Source organism: Amblyomma americanum, chromosome 1, assembly GCF_052857255.1.
Source record: "Amblyomma americanum isolate KBUSLIRL-KWMA chromosome 1, ASM5285725v1, whole genome shotgun sequence".
Taxonomy (NCBI): Eukaryota; Metazoa; Arthropoda; class Arachnida; order Ixodida; family Ixodidae; genus Amblyomma; species Amblyomma americanum.
In genome coordinates this window covers 144,419,633-144,435,869 of record NC_135497.1, presented here as the reverse complement: position 1 = coordinate 144,435,869, position 16,237 = coordinate 144,419,633, and the positions used below count along the sequence as shown (strand labels likewise).

Here is a 16,237-nt window from a genome sequence, read left to right as displayed (position 1 = left end):
TCCATGAGGCATCGTGTCTGTCAGAAGTGAGTGTGATCATTAGGTTTCCTGGCTGTAAGTGCAGTGCCAAAGTATGTGCCGTGGAATGTAACCGACTGGAAGGGAGTTTAATGGCAATGCTAATAACATTGCGCCAGTACTGCTACATACACTGCTCCCTGGACGTTTGCATGTAGTACCTTGGTTATGTGTTTTAAGGTTACAAATCATCCACGTGCACCACAGTGTGCTGTTTTAAATGAAGTTTACATTTAATTGTGTGCGCATAAACATGCTTGAGAAAATTATTTTGCCACCATTTAATATGCATTTATCAAACTACAGAGCAGAGGTTATATTTCTTTCTAAAATATGTTCTCTCGTGGAAACCTTTGCACTGTATATGCCCACCAGTCAGTGACAAATGTATGTGTACTTGGTGAGGTTTGCACAAGCGTTGTGGGGATTGTTATTGTAAGTACAATAGACCCGTGAGCGGTGGCGTGCAGCTGACACATCACCGACGTCATAATAGCCAGTTGCGCTATACGCACCACAAATAGCGAGCGGTGGTTGCGCAGCCATAAATAAATTCCATCAGCCATAAACAGATTTGCATGACCCAGAGCTTCAAAGGCCCAGAATCCTGTACTTCTTCGTTTTTTCAACTTCAAATTATCTTATTGATGGTTGCTTACCAGTTTTTCCCAGATGAAGCTAGAAGGCAGAAGCTTAGTCATAATGTTACTTGGAAAAATATATTTCAGGGTTGCATCACTTATTTTTAACTTTCCTACAACTTCGTAGATGACCATGAAATTCATTCACTGGCTAAGAAATCTTTATAACTTGCGTCCACTGAATTTCTAAAAGTTGATCTTGCTTGCATAGTATACATTTCTTAGCATACATACATATACTCAGGTTTATACATAGCAGTCAATGCTGCCAAAGCTAGCGCACCTGTTTGTGCAGGCTAAGTATGTGCCCAAAAAGTAGTTCACCATACAATCAAAGTGAACACACATTTCACTTTACCTCTTGTCACATTTTTCTCCCGAGACTCTTCGAGAGGAAAGAATGATGTGGCGGTATAATACGTAGGTTGGGGCGAATCGCTCTGACTATCTGCGCCTAAAAAGTAGTTCACCATCAGTGAACATAATAGCCAGAGGGTCCGAACACTGCGCGGCTCATAGCTTCAACTGATTTTCAATGCTAGCACTTTTTTATACCGCTCTTTGTTTTCATCCAAACCATCACTGAGGCTTCAAGAGGAACGAATGGTATGTGGCGGAGAGAGATGGTTTCGCGGATGCACTATTTCCGCAGCCTCTGCAGCATCGACTTGTGTACGAAATTGAGTATAGTTGCATTTCTAGGGGTTGGTCTTGCTTACATATTATCCACAAGCTGCATACAACATCTGGGTAAAATGTGGTAGCAGAACACACAACAGTTATAGGTGCCTTCAGTTTTTTTCAAAAGCAGCCAAAAAAAGTTCTCACCGGGAAGTAAACATTTGCAGTCTGCCCTCAGATCTGCAGTAACTGGCATTAAAGAACAACAGTATACTGTTCGAACAGTTCCAGCAAGTTTATTTTCTTTTAAATACACTTCTGCAAACATTCCTTTGGGCAGTGCATACTGCGTGCACATATGTGTCACTTTGTACCTCCACATTATCCATTAGCGGACCATACGCCGCAAAAGATGAACAAGCATAGCCAATTTTTAAGGTTGGGAGACTGACACTGTGCCTGTTAAGTGCAGTTACAGCTACGTATGTGCACACAAACCAGGCAATAATTAAACACCACAACTACTGCGAGGCATTTTTGGCTTCACAGTATGCATAACATCACAGTTGCAAGGGGAGCTCACGTACACAGCTGCAGCACTGTCATGCACTGGTGGTGCACAATGGCTGTATAAAGCAGCAGTAAGTGCTTGTTATGTACTTTGTTGCGTCTGATGCAAGACTATAAATTAAGTGTACATTTGTACTTTGTGACATGGAAATGCCAAACATGCTTTCCAAGCGTTGTTTAGAGTAATGGGCGAAAAATGTGCAACAGCTATTACTGCACTACCTTTTGTACGAAATAGAGTATGCACAGTGTACATGACTAGCTTTGTGAAGTGTATTTGCACTCAACCACACTGATTTTCTCCAAGTGCTACAACTAGCCACTGCTAAAAAAAAATTTAGCAGCAACGCCCAGTCAGCATTAATACACCAGACTCGTGACACTGTTACTTCAACACAAAAGGGTGGGTTTTCTTACAATATACCAACTCCATTATGTGCCAGTGTTTCCATCAGGTCAACAAACAGTTATAGAGGAGAGAGTGTGGCTTGAAGCAACTCGTGCGTGCTTTGAAGTTCCTGAATAGTTATGGCCTATTTACTTTTGATACTTTCTGTGGGTTTTTTCCCACATAAGCAATAAAACATCAGCATCAGAAGCGTCTTGTAAGAAAACTACAATAAGCAGCTTCAATTCGCCAAGTAAACTGTGTGTGTTGACACAGGCCACGCTACGCTGCCATTCACTTCAAAACGGTGGCAACCCATCCTTTCCGGTAAGGCTGTCACGTGTTTCCAATTTCCTCCGCAATAAATGTCTTTTGCTGTTGTATAGACGTCAACATACCCAGAAAGAGTCTTGAGAATAAATTTTTCCCGATTTCAATAATTGAACAAACGTCTCCTTAGTGCTTCTCTGTTTACGAGCTGTTTCTGCTCAGACCTTTCATTCATTATTATTTAACACGTGCCACAAAAGCACAGAAGCTACTTGACATCACTCAAACAAAAAATCTCTTCAGCCAGATAACTGTTCACAGTGAGAAGAAATAAACATATAGTATATATTAGTGCAATGTAAACTCGAAATTTCACGAGTTCATGTGACGCATGCTAAGCAGCATGCACAGATGTTTAAATCTGTAGCTCTTCCTGTATTGCTAAATCCAGCAGTACTGTAGTGAAATACACACTACAAACTGTTTCTGCACAAACTAGGCAAAAAAAAAAACTTACAATTTGACCAGGTACACACATGCATACAATAATATGCCAAGCTTTAGCAGCCATGAGGCACAAGTTCCTACAAGCACTATTCTCAGTGTGGGGGAATTAAATGACAAGACACCACATGAACAATTGAAGGGAACCAGTAAACACATTACAAAGGAACAAGAATAATACTTGTGCTTATAATTGCTAGAGCCCCTATGCTGCCATGGTGCTCATTTGATTCTGTGCAGTGACTCTGTGCAGTGCGCATCATGCACACATTGCACCAACTAATGCGAATGGTATACTGGCTACAGGAAAGGTTTTTCTAGTACCACAGTGCAAAAGAATTTTTGAAATGTGACAGCTACAAGCTGGCCCAAGGTAAAAGTGATCCAAGCTTGCAATCTTCATATGTCAGTGAGGTAAAGGTTGTCTAAGTTAGCGAACCAATCAAATGACAATTTCTGAGGTGTTCAACAAGTACTGCCTGAACAGTAGACTAGTGGGAACATTCCCATAAATAATCCACTATGCAAAAAATGAGAAGTGCAAAACATGAGACCATTAACATGCCATAATGCCCACGAACTACCATATAATCTCTACTCGTGGTATCACTAAATGCCAAAAGTTAGAAAAGGCCACAAAAGCTGTACCTTTCACACTGTCGCATAGAACTTACAATGACAATATTATGAATCGGCTAGTTTCCATACTAGCACTGCTTTGTACAGCTCTAATGCCATTAGTTATTAATTACAATGACAATATTATGAATCGGCTAGTTTCCATACTAGCACTGCTTTGTACAGCTCTAATGCCATTAGTTATTAAATTCCTTTCTGGATTGAATATTTGCACTGTCAAACAAGAAAAACATTAAAGCATGTCAAATTTTATGTTCTTACAGGCATGCTTACCCTTCAACAATACTTCAAAGACTACACAAGAATAATGGATGTACCAAACTCTCCGCATCACTTGTGTAGCTTGCTCAAGACCAAACGCCCACAACATTCACAATTTCAAGCTAAAGTATGACATCACTACTCCAGACATTGTGCAAATTTCTTGCTAAAAGTTATGCCTGTTAAGGGCTCCACACAATTTCACAGCTTTCTGGCCACTACCTGGCTTGATGGTGTTGACCACACTGTGAGTGCAAAAAAGAAGGGGTAGGGGGGTCACTTTCACTGGTCTGCACTACATCAGTCACTCCACAAGTCTAATATTTTGTAAAAATGAATAGGAATACGCATCTAATATTCCACATCTTGGGCTTTGAATGTTGCCCAAGTGTTTGCTGCAGTAAAGATAACTTTTGCAGTTTCAGGCACTTTCAGGCTAAGTAAAACTGAGGTGCACAGAGTATTATGCATTAGCCACTTAAAAAAAAGCTAATGAAGTAATTTATCACACAACACTGATTCAGCTGCAGCGCAATGACTCAGTGAGAGCAGTGTAATGGCTTCCACCCCATTTTAATTAACTTTTTTTCTTTAGTTAAAACTACACTTACTAAGTCATGCTCTGCAGGCTCAGAAGGCAACAATCAAACCAGCGCATTGCAGTATCCTTAAAAGTTTTTTTGCACTTCTTTTGTGCCTCGACTGGAACAGCAAAGAGCAGGCAGTCTGTTATGCACAGAAAAGGATGAACAAGGAAAGTGACATACTAATAGGTCAACCTGAGGTATAGCCAAAATGTCCCAACTTTTTAGATACATAAACTGCAACAGATTTTCTTTCAAATCAATGGAATCTGTTGGAGGGGACAAACATGCAGCAATGTTCCTGAATCCATAGGATTCGCTATGCTAATTAGCATGTTAGGATATATGCAACACAAAACACAGAGCATTAAACACACAATGTTTCTAAAAACATCAGAGATCCATGTCTACATTCGGCGGCACTAGTCACACATCATTAACTCCTCATGCTTGTAACAGGTGCACATGCAAAATATCACTCTGCACGATACCTTATGTAACACCCCCTTTTTTTGGGGCCTTTAAGGTAATAAAATGAAATGAAACAGTGCACTGCTTCAAAACTATGTCAAAGCAAATGCAGTTTTTCAAACCAATGAATAAGAGGTGCCCTGTAAACATACTGGGCTATACTAAAATTTCCCAGAAACACTCCAACAAAATATGGAACGCTTTACTAAGCAGTGTTAGGCTTCTCCAGTGGGGTTTTCCATAAAACCAAAACAACTGCTTCAGACAAACACAAGATTGCAAGAGTGTGAGTGCATACTACTTGCCTGAAGCATAGCACTCAGTATAAATGCTAAAACAATCACAGTGCATCACTCAGCCAACATCTTGAAAAAGGAACTCGTTCTTTGCTCTCGTTTATCCAAGTGGCAAATTATAAATGCTTATTAGCAGCTTAGTTACATTTGTTTTGCATACAACTGACTGTAGTGCCACTACAGGTGGCAGGTGGACTGCAATAATGTATTGTGACACAGTTATTAAGCACAACATTAAAAGTGCCAGTGGCACCTGTTAGAGCACACCTATGTGACGTTATATTTAATGCACAGTCAGATAAATCCATCAAACGTCCATAGGGAGACAGACATTACGGTGTGCCTCCTAGTTTTTCTTACTCCGTGCATTCAACAAGGTGTGACAAAACAGTGAGTTTAGTTTGCTACGATCCTTGGTAAAACAGTGCAAAAAACACCCATGCAGATGGCGTTCCTTTATCTGTCCCATGTTTATCATCTTGTTTTACCAAGAATTCCACACAGCCCAACTATTGCACCAGGAACCCTTCCATGGTGTTGGGAATTGCAGGATAATGTGCTCATAGGGTAGAGCCATAATGCAATTTTCTCTTTGCTGTTGGTAACTGTGCAGTACGCTAGTGAGCCACCTCTGTCAAAAGTACAGAGCATGGCCTACCTCTGGTAGGCGAACGTCAGCCAGATGAACAATGTCAACAGGCCATAACTTCTAAGCCCACGATACAGTGCAAAATCTGTGCCACAGAATGAGCCAGCCATGGAAATTGGCTCGCAAAGCAACCAGCCAAAGCCAGCAAACTGCAAATGCAAAATTTGCTGTTTGCAACTACAACTGAAAGTGCACTTGTGCACCTTAATTTCTTTGGGCAAAACAGCTTACTGCACACATGGCCTGTGAAAAATATAAGACAGCTCAAAGGAATTCTGATTGTATGCCCAGCTTCCACCACAAGGCAAGACTTCCCCCCCCCCCCCCCCCCCCCCCCCAAATCAAGCTCAACACAATGCAAAGTATTTAAAAAAATTATGAGCTTAGTTGCTCGAAAAAATACCATGCAAGCACTGCCACAAGCTCTCCATATTTAAAACAGATGATTAAAAGGTGTAAGAACAAACAGTTTATATTAAAGATAACGTAACAGTATAGTTATACATATGACAAAGTGCTTGCATGGCTGCTGCAGTTGCTCAATTATGCAAATGCTACAGCAACGGCAGAGGAGCAGACCACAATAAGCGCTGTGGAACTTGATCCGTATAAAGCAAGGAAACTAAACCTGTGCAGACACCGAGGCAAAAACTTAAAACTGCCAAGTAAAGAAATTCCGGTAATTTGTGCACAGCAATAACTATATTATAAAAGTAACTTACACTGTTTGTTAACCTCAATATTTTGCATTACCATTCATGATAAAAAACTGAAGGTGCTACAACCACCTAAAAGCAGAATTCTGATTGTATGCCCAGCTTCCACCAGAAGGCAAGACTTGCAGCATATGTGTCCCGAATAATCATGAGATAATCCCCCGGGCACTCCTCAGTGGCTTTGGCGTTCGGCTGCGGATCGCAAGGTCGTGAGTTAGATCCTGGCCGCAGCAGTCGTACATCAATGGAAGCGAAATACAAAAACGCTCATGTTCTGTGCGATGTCAGCACACATTAAAGGGACTATGCAATACATTGAGATTACGTAAAGCAAACGAGAGATAGGCATTTCATCACTCGTCACCCCAACACAAGAATTTTTAAGCTAGCACCAATAACAGCTAAGATATAGACGATTAAAAATTACGCTCCTCCTCTCCACCCTCAACTCGAACATGAGGAGCACCACAAAAAAATTAAGAAAACAGCTCTGGGACTGGGCCTCGCCCATGAATACGTCATCCACTGACGTTCCTTTTGCAACTTCCAATTGTCGCTCCTAGCACCCCAGCAGCAGCGTTGGCGGCATGATTGCAGTGCGCGTCAGGTTTCTTTGCTTGTCGTCTATTGTAGTTAGCAGTAATTAAACCGGACCTCGAGGCGCGACTGCTCACTCTTACAGATGCGACGGGCATCAAGCCCTATGCGTCCACGCCGTATCGGCTGAACGCCAGTGGCGACTCGGCGTGCCACTGCGAGTGGCTCCCTAACTCCTGACAGAAGGAGGCGGCAGGGGAAAATTGAAACCATATGCACGAAAGCAATGCCCTGGCTCGCGCTTGCCCGAGAGGGTCGCGCAGCGGCACGAGCAGACGATTTTCACGGCTACCAAAAGTGTACCCGCGACTTCGTGGCTGCCGTGGCTCCAGCGAATGACAGCGTGTGGTAGCCTGCTGACATCATGGGTATAGTGACGTCTTTTTTCACGATTTTAGTTTCAAAATCGGTCACTACGAGTACACCGATCGGTTCGCGAATTTTAAAAAACACGGTTTTTAAAAATTCATAATAAATTGCCGGCTCAGTTCCGAAGACTCATACTTAGTGTGAATGCTCCTTAGCATCATTTCTAAGCATTGAAAACGTTTACAAGCGACTTTTTATTCATTGCATAGTCCCTTTAAGAACCCCAGTAGTCTAAATTAATCCTGAGCCCTCCATTACAGCATCCTTCATAGCCCATGTGTCGCTCCGGGATGTTAAACCTCGCAATTTGCGATCTACATAACCATGCATACAGCCTACAACTGATAGTGCCGCAGACATAATGTCAAACACGTACGCGTTCCCGGCCCATCAGTCTAGTTTTATGTCAAGCTGGGGTTGCCATCAAATGAAAGTTCAAGCCTTAGAACATTAGAACAGGTACGCCTTTTTTAGATTAAACTTACGAATTTCCATATTTCGCAAGCTTGATTACATTGAAAACAGGTAGCATTATGTGGAGTTGTAGTTGCTGCGCACAGACAAGCGGTGATTTTGAGTACCAGCCTGTTGAATGAATGAAAAGCAAAAGTGCTAACCAATAGTTCCTTGCTCACATGCCTTTCACAAATATATTATTTGCGGTTGTTCTTTCAAATATCTGTACACAAAGCTCACGCGCTAGTCATTTTTCGAACTGAACAGACTTATGCAAAAAAAGCTGAAGAGTATGCTTTGTGACAACTGCAAGCAGTGTTACCCACCTAGGTTGCTCCTCTGGGGGTGGCCACCTGGGCCACCCTATTTATCGCTTACAACGCCGATGCCGGATTTTCCGCGTAACAGGGCCTTTAATGCTATCGCGCTAAAACATGACCCAAACATTGGGTGTAAAAATTAAGCACACTTCAGAAATATGAAGGGCTTGAATAGTAAGATGCAGTATTCTTGTGTCACAGAAATTCCATTCCAGCAGCTGCAAATGCCTGCAAAGTACCATGACAATAGGGTCCCCAGAGAGAGATTGTCTGCATGGTAAGCATGGGAATTAAATAAGGCCCAAACATACAGTTTTAAACAAAAACAGCCAAATCTTAAAGTGAAAAGCATGGCTAGGACAGGTCGACACACTTCTTTTCCCACAGCTTTTTCCATCTCCCGAGAATCATGTACCAACTGCCTTAATTAGGCACCTTGCAGCAGCTGCCAATAGATTTTCATTGTACCAGGTGCAATACATTGCCACACAATGATCACTTAGCACAAAATATCAACCAAAACTCACTCGTCAGTCAAAAGCCTTGGAAACTTAACATCTATACAATAAAATCAACAGTTTCTGCTTTCAGGAAAGCACTCCCGTATTACCCAGCAATTTTCTTTTTTCATCACAGCAACTAATGGACTGAACATATTACACTATACTTTCTGTATACAGCAAAGTGTCATTAACTAGTTTTCATCACAGCAACCAATGGACTGAACATATTACACTATACTTTCTGTATACAGCAAAGTGTCATTAACTAGGCACTTATACTTAGGTGCCAAATGCTCACTATAGTGCAACCACATTACACAATACAGGCCAGTTAACTACCATGCTTGCTAATATGTTCTTATATCATTGCTTTTCTAAACTGACAATCACAGCTTTTGTTTTATCATCACAACACCTATAAAATTCTGTTACTTGCAACATTGCAATAACAGCCAATATGCATTCACTTATTTGGAACCCATAAACACATGAAAGATAAAGATTCGTGCTGATGCTGAATAAATAGTATAACTAACATTTCCTCAGCCATCTGTTCTAAAAAGAATAGAAAAGGCAGCCATAAGAGCAGCCACCAAAAGCTTTTTAGCAACAAAAGCATCACAGAGCAACCAAACAGGACACATAAAGAAGAGGAACGAATCGTTGCCATGAAGCAGTTTTGAAATCCTTCCCAGAACACTGCCTGCACAATGCACCTGCTGAGCATGAGACACTGATGCAGTCCCAGAGAAGTTAAGAAATCTTAGCTGCGCAGCTTGGCATCCAGCTGGACCAACTGCAAGAGGAAGCCATTGTTGGGCCGTACTGCCCGGTTCATGCGAAGGGTGCGCAGACCATCATCAACAGTCATTCCTTTCTTGATCATCAGGTATGCAATGGCTATGGTTGCAGACCGCGACATCCCCATGCGGCAGTTCACCAGCACCTTCCCTGTTGAACAACATGGATTAGCAGTGGTCTCATTCCTGGCTCACATTCTATGAAAAAGCTTCAGTAAAAATAAGGTTGCAAATGCAGCTGTACATACTAAAGCCTCACATGAAACGTTTTAAACACGACTTTAAACTCTCACAGACGGTAGTGCCACTATTCCCTCTGGGTAATATTGAGGAACTCAATGGGGCTGGGTCATGTGGTATGGATGGATGAGGTGTCACAGGGTACAACCCGTCCAATTTTTTAACATGAACACGCAAGCGTCAACTGACCGGTGGAGCAGTGCCGAGGCAAAGCAGAGCGGAAATCGGGAGAGGGAACGTGGCATGCGCGCCGATCATGCCGCTGTAGCTAGCGTCGTCTGCTGGTCTGTTCTGTTCCGTACCCCCCCCCCCGCGAAGCAAGATTTATTGCCGAGTTTTGAGAGTGTTCTTTTCGTGTTCTATCTGCTGCGTGCTTGCGGCTTTGGACTGGTGCAAACACGCAGCGTTCCAAGCATGACTGTACAGGCCCCGGTTGTATTTGTGGGCAGCGTGTCGAGAGAATTTGCTTTAACGAAATTAACACGGCAAAATCGAGGGTCCTCTTCAATCAGCTTTTCATAAGTAATGATTGCAACTGGTTTCTTGGGCATGCTAGGCAGTTCCCAAATGTACGCTCTTTTCAGAATCACCATGCTATATGCAGCAGATAAAAACAATTGCTCGTAGCTTCTTGGGCCTCCGATGCATAAAAGCAGATGGTGCACAGGGGTTGCTTCACACTAAAGAGAACAGCCTAGCAGACGAAGCTTACTCCAGCAGCAAGAATTGTGGGCGTGCCCTTGCCCTCGCAGGCTTTCTCCCCTCCTTCTCCCGGCGGCAGTCGACGCTTGTGCGTTCAGGTTAGTGGGGTAATGTCACGCAGATGTAATGTAATGCAGATAGTGGGGTAATGTCGACACTCCCCTGCCTTGTAGCTTTCACTGTACTTGCCCCTGCTGTGCAAACCGAGAATGTGCACCATGGGTGGCTGCAAATCTCCCCTCCCCTCAGTTTCCACTGTGCTTTCCCTTACTCACACCGGTGCTCAGCAAAGTGCACGTGATGCAGGTGGTCGCCACTGTGCGTGCCACTGTGCTTTCCCTTACACCCTTTCCCCTCCCTTTCCTGCAGACATTCGAGATGACACTCGGTCGAAGAAAGTCGCAGATAAAACTGTCACCTTGAAAGTGAGCCCCTCTGTTGCACATAACAATCATGTTGCATTCATACCTTCTTTTCACAGTTTCTGGCAGATCTGCAAGCATTCTTAGTCTAGTAAATATTACTGATCAGCCCCTATTAAAGTCACTGAAAATTTCCAGCTTCACACCCCAATAACTCAACAACTGGACACTTCCAGATGCAGTCAGTTCCAACAAATTCCAAGACATGAAACCATAAGCCAAGGAACTTGCAGTGTGCTTGGTTTCTTACATATATGTTATAAAGAATGCAACTGCTAATGAAGGCACAAGACAGTGATTGGAAGGAAAGAGCATGCTTCCGATCATGACAGGGCTTGAGCTTCACTATGGCCAGGTGACGTCACGTGTGGAAGTAACTCACTGGTGCACTGCCATCCATATTGTGCTCAACAAGGAGAGAAGATATGCAACAAGGACCCAAAACCAATGTATTAGAAAGTGCAACAGGACAGGACAGATGGGTGTGGGCAACCCACAGAGACGTGACATCTCAGAAGTGAGAAGCTTGGTTTGGTTTATGGTGTTTAACGTCTCAAAGCGACTCAGGCTATGAGGGACGCCGTTGTGGAGGGCTCCGGAAATTTCAACCACCTGGGGTTCTTTAACGTGCACTTGTAGTGAGAAGTTGGAGGCATTAACAGCAGACTGAATGGCAGGAACGTGAAGGTTAGAAGGAGAACAGAACTTTGTGTCCGTACTTGTTCACGCAAGAAAAGCAGTGCGCAGGAACACAAGGAACCAGAATACAGACACACAAAGAGCTGTCTGTGCCAATTTGACCCCCAGCAATTCTGCGCACTGTATTTCCATCCTTAATGGGTGGCCACAAAAAAAGTATAAGAGAAAGAATGTGACATAAAGTGGCAATAACCAGAGGTAGCAGCACAAAGTCGGTGCATGCGAACAGCTGACAGCAGCAGTGTGTGCAGCAGTACAAACAAGCAAAGTACGGGGCAGCAATCCAATTATGTCCCCTTATGAGTCTTTTAAGTGTTTTTTCTAAGCTTGTGAATCAACCGTACTAGTTTTGGATGCAGTGGCAAGAGTAAAGGTGTGTCAGTGGGGCCAAGATGTGAAACCTGAGCACACTACACTAACTACCCAGCAAAATTTGTGACAGATCGACCTTTACTGTTCGTCACTCCTTTCACTACAAATGATATGAATGAATTGCATACTATTCAAATCAAGCATTAGCTCCACCCACCTATTGGTTGCTAAGCCTCCTGTTGGTTGCTAAGCCTCCTGTTGGTTGCTATGCTTCCTGTTGGTTGCTAAGCTTCCTGTTGGTTGCTAAGCCTCCTGTTTGTTGCTACACCTCTGTTGGTAGCTTCAATTGCATATTCTGGTAGTGCAGGCACAAGCAAAACAAAAAGCTCCTCACGTACTGTAGCATCACATAGGATGTTTACAGACTGCCATTATGGCACAGTTGCCATAACTGCTGTATTCTCACCATTAAATGTGCAAACTTGAAAACATTTTTAGGGTTTAAAAACCAAAGTACTCCCTTCAGTCATTGGTATAGCTATGCATATGCTTTCAACTAGTGCAGCGTAGTGCTATAGTATGCGACAAGTATGCCCGTAAACTGCATCTAAAATTTAGACAAAGGTTGCAGATCTGAAATCTGTAGTAGCTGGTATGTGGGGTTCAATATTCCAGTGCAATGCAGGCTATGAGTGATGCCGTAGTGGAGGGCTCTGATTAATTTAGACCACTTGGGGTTATTTAATATGTTCTGACATCATACAGCTCACGGGCGTTTTTTTGCATTTCGCCTCCATCAAAATGCAGCCACCACGGTCGGGTTCGATCCTGCAACCTTGGAATCGGCAGTCAAATGCCAAAGCCACTTAGGCACCGCAGTGGGTATTTAAAACCTGTTTCCACCACCAGGATTTCGTGCATTAAAACAACAGACATGCTTGTGCTGCTCTTAAAAATTTGAAGTTGCCTATCATTTTCAGCATACAGTTAGCCTCGCATGGAGATGTACCAACCATGGAGACTAGAAACGTCTATAGAACTCATGAGCGTAAAGGAGCAAGTGCCAACAAGAGCACTACTTTATGACTGAAATACCATACAATGTTACTTCATCACCACAACAGCATTATCGCATTGCATCAAGCACAGTAAGCACAATTTTGGATAAAGTTATTTGCACAGATTTGAAATGCTGTATCAGCAGTGATGATTGCACGGGACAACTTACCATTGTGCTCAAGGCAGTCCTCAATGAAGTCAGCACATTTATCGAAGTGTGCAGCTATGTCTTCTTGTGGTATGTCAACAAGACGCAGGCCCAAGTAGGAAATGGCGTGGCTGTCATAAAATGCCTGGTTGGTGTCCACCTGACCGAACTGGGGGCCTTCTGCCGCGTTGAGAACATGAGTCACCCCAAGGCCACGCAGGTAGCGCTTGTTGCGTGCGGCACCCCTGCACATTGGTCCCATCTATCATAAGATACATCTCTACAAAGTCCATGCACACAACACTTAAGCAGTGAAGAGCAATTAATTAAAAGCAAGAGACTTGCAAATATTCCCATTGCAGAAGTAAAAGTATTCAGGTCTTTTTTTCCCCTGATAAAACCCTTCGGGTACGTTGATTTACTATTGAATATGACAAGAAATTCGGTTACTCTTCAGCTTACATATGCCACTGCTATTCCATTGACAATAAGCACACACCTCTCAATTATAGTGATGTGCAGACACTTTCCACGGCATTAGCTATTTGTGCCACCCCTGACACAAATGGGGCAATATGAAAGAAAAATACTCTCATTAAAATCTCACTTATTTTAGTTTAATATGTGATCCAGTCACTTGTGGGAAGGCAGTCCAGCTAGTAGTAGGACAATAGCTTTACAGCATGTAGATTTTTGCATAGCTGTACTTCACTGAGTAATAATGTGGTGTTTGTAACTGGCAAATAAAAGGTGTTCATCAACATCCACAGTATAACCCAAACCATGGAGAAAATCCATACTGACACACTTCCACTTGGCTTGTCCATCGCAGGTGCACAAGCAGTTGAAAGTGTGCTCAATACTACATGTGGTCACAGAGCGACATATCCCAAATAACCAAATGGTGCCAGCTTTATGCTGAACAACTGCGACGCTATAAGTTGACCGCGGCGCTTTCGCCGAGCATAATCCGCAACAAAACTTGTTCGCGCCCATGATGAAGTATTCATACCGCGGCATGCAAAAACACTGTTAGCCACAAGGTGCGCCAAGCAGTTGCCGAAGTTCAAATGCATATCTGCAGTACAGGGTCGACATTCAGAACGAACGCCCGCTCCGTGCAGCAGTGCAGGCGCGCTATCAAAATTGAAGACGACGGACTCACTCGTCACCGACGAATATGCCCGGGTAGACCTCGTCGCAGTCAACCCCGTACGAATAGCGATCAGTCGGCGGTGCTTTGAGGCCGTGCGACTTGGCCAGCAGGGCGACGCCGGGTAGCGGCTTCAGTTCAGGTTTGACTTCGACCAGGATCTGGTGCAGTCCCCTCATAGCGAAGCTGTTGTCGCAGCCGAGAAAACTCATGGACGTCAAAACTGTGGGCCAAAACAAGATTTGTAATAAACATAACCTTGGTAGAACTCTACCTGCAGCGAGCGCCCGAGTGCCGGATGTTTAGGGCGTTCAGGCGTTTTCGGCTAATTATAGCCACCCACCTTTTTTGGCATGACGGCTGGCAATCTACCAGACGATGTTGTGGTCTTTGGGTTTTGGAAATTGACCGTTCGCGCTGTGTTTAACTTTCCATTGGCGACCGATGCACGATAGGAAGACCCTAATCTCGTTGCTACGTGCGTGTGTGCCTGCAACGCCGACCGAAACTGAGCCAGGGTGAGCTTCGCGAAAGCCTTCCAATTTATTGTAGCCTAAGCGCTACAATTAAGCAGCAGCTCCGAACATTCGTAGCCCGTAAATGCAGCTGCTGCGCAAGTACGGTACACCTCAGCGGCACAGGGACAGTGCACACAGCGGTAGTCAAATCGTAAACACGTATACGTAAGGGCAACGCGCAAGGCGACAAGGCCAGCTAGGGCTAGGCTGGCTGTGGCTAGGCGTCGCCGTCGTCGGCGGGATTGCCGGGATCGCGTTGCCTCATGGAGGAAGAAAAGAATTGAGAGGCTGTTACGTCACATTTTTTTGAAGCCTCAGCACTCGTGCGCATGCGCAGCAGACAAGAAGCAGACGACGCCGCTGCAGAGTCGCCACTTTGCGAGTGTGGCACTAGAGTCAGAAATCTGAATACCAACCGGACGGAACTCGATCGCAAGCCGTCTGCGACAAGACCGACGGCTCTCCCCAGTCGCAGGCCGACAGAATTTGCAGTGTCGCAGGCGAAAATCGCATGCATGTGAAACGGGACACAGGCGTCGTCAGCGATCGCTGAGCCTGCAAGAGAAAAAAGCAAAGATATACAATAAAGCTATAGCTGATACCAGAGGCGATGATAGACGCCGCGCGCAAACGAAAAGATATAAGCGCGCTAACGAGTTTGAGAGAGAGATAACGGCGCGCCAGTTTGAGACGCCACGAAGAACTGCCGAAATCGCGAAGCGCTGCCATCGTCGCCCGAAAAACAAATCGGGAGCGACCGCTGAACCTGCAAGACACGAAACAAAGATAAATACGGCTGATACAATTAAGAATAGAGACGTAGACGCTGCAAGAAGAGAAGATATAGTGCTGATGTCAGCCAGTGCAGTCAGGACTTGTGTTGACCTCTCTGAACTAAACAAGTTCGTGATGAGAGCGACTCCAACTACCAACTGTAAAGCTGATCATAGGAAGCTTTCAGGAAGCCATCATGTTCTCAAAATTGGGTGCAAGCTCAGGATTTTGGTGCCAAATCCTCACCACCTTCAAACACCGCACAGCAGGTACCATTACCAAAGACTGCCCTGTGGTATAACCTCGACACCAGAAATTCTTCATAGGAAGTTCACGCAGATCGGTCCAAGAAGGATTCTTCCTTGGCATGGTTTTTGGCACTGCGGGTGTGCAGTCACATACTGAAAAAATGTGGGCCATCACAGAATTTCCCCGACCACAGAACATAGCAGACGTTCATTCTCTTCCGGGAATTATGAACCATTTCGCGAGGTTCCTTCCAGATGCAGCATCAGTGAGTGCACCTCTACATATATC

The 16,237-nt window shown here is 44.1% G+C and overlaps 1 protein-coding gene across 2 annotated transcripts; it reads right to left on the bottom strand.

Moving 5' to 3' along the window:
- Positions 1–1,560: 1,560 nt before the first annotated feature.
- On the bottom strand, positions 1,561–15,141 carry LOC144113808 (dual specificity protein phosphatase 3-like). Of its 2 annotated transcripts, XM_077647141.1 has the most exons (5): positions 14,752–15,141; positions 14,421–14,631; positions 13,277–13,500; positions 3,805–9,824; positions 1,561–3,725 (listed from the first exon to the last, which is right to left on the bottom strand). In XM_077647141.1, exons 2-4 carry the CDS (start codon positions 14,618–14,620, stop codon positions 9,637–9,639), a joined length of 612 nt encoding a protein of 203 aa, XP_077503267.1. In that variant the 5' UTR covers positions 14,621–14,631; positions 14,752–15,141; the 3' UTR covers positions 1,561–3,725; positions 3,805–9,636. The 2 variants fall into 2 exon arrangements, with proteins under 2 accessions (XP_077503267.1, XP_077503268.1); XM_077647142.1 differs by lacking the exons at positions 1,561–3,725; positions 3,805–9,824 and adding an exon at positions 12,216–12,403.
- Positions 15,142–16,237: the final 1,096 nt, after the last annotated feature.

Coding starts and splice junctions, on each gene's coding strand:
- LOC144113808 (XM_077647141.1), bottom strand. CDS start 14,620: ATGAGTTTTCTCGGCTGCGACAACAGCTTCGCTATGAGGGGACTGCAC. Junction 13,501..14,420: donor GGCATATTCGTCGGTGACGA/GTGAGTCCGTCG, acceptor ACCAATGTGCAG/GGGTGCCGCACGCAACAAGC. Junction 9,825..13,276: donor GGACTGCCTTGAGCACAATG/GTAAGTTGTCCC, acceptor GTTGTTCAACAG/GGAAGGTGCTGGTGAACTGC.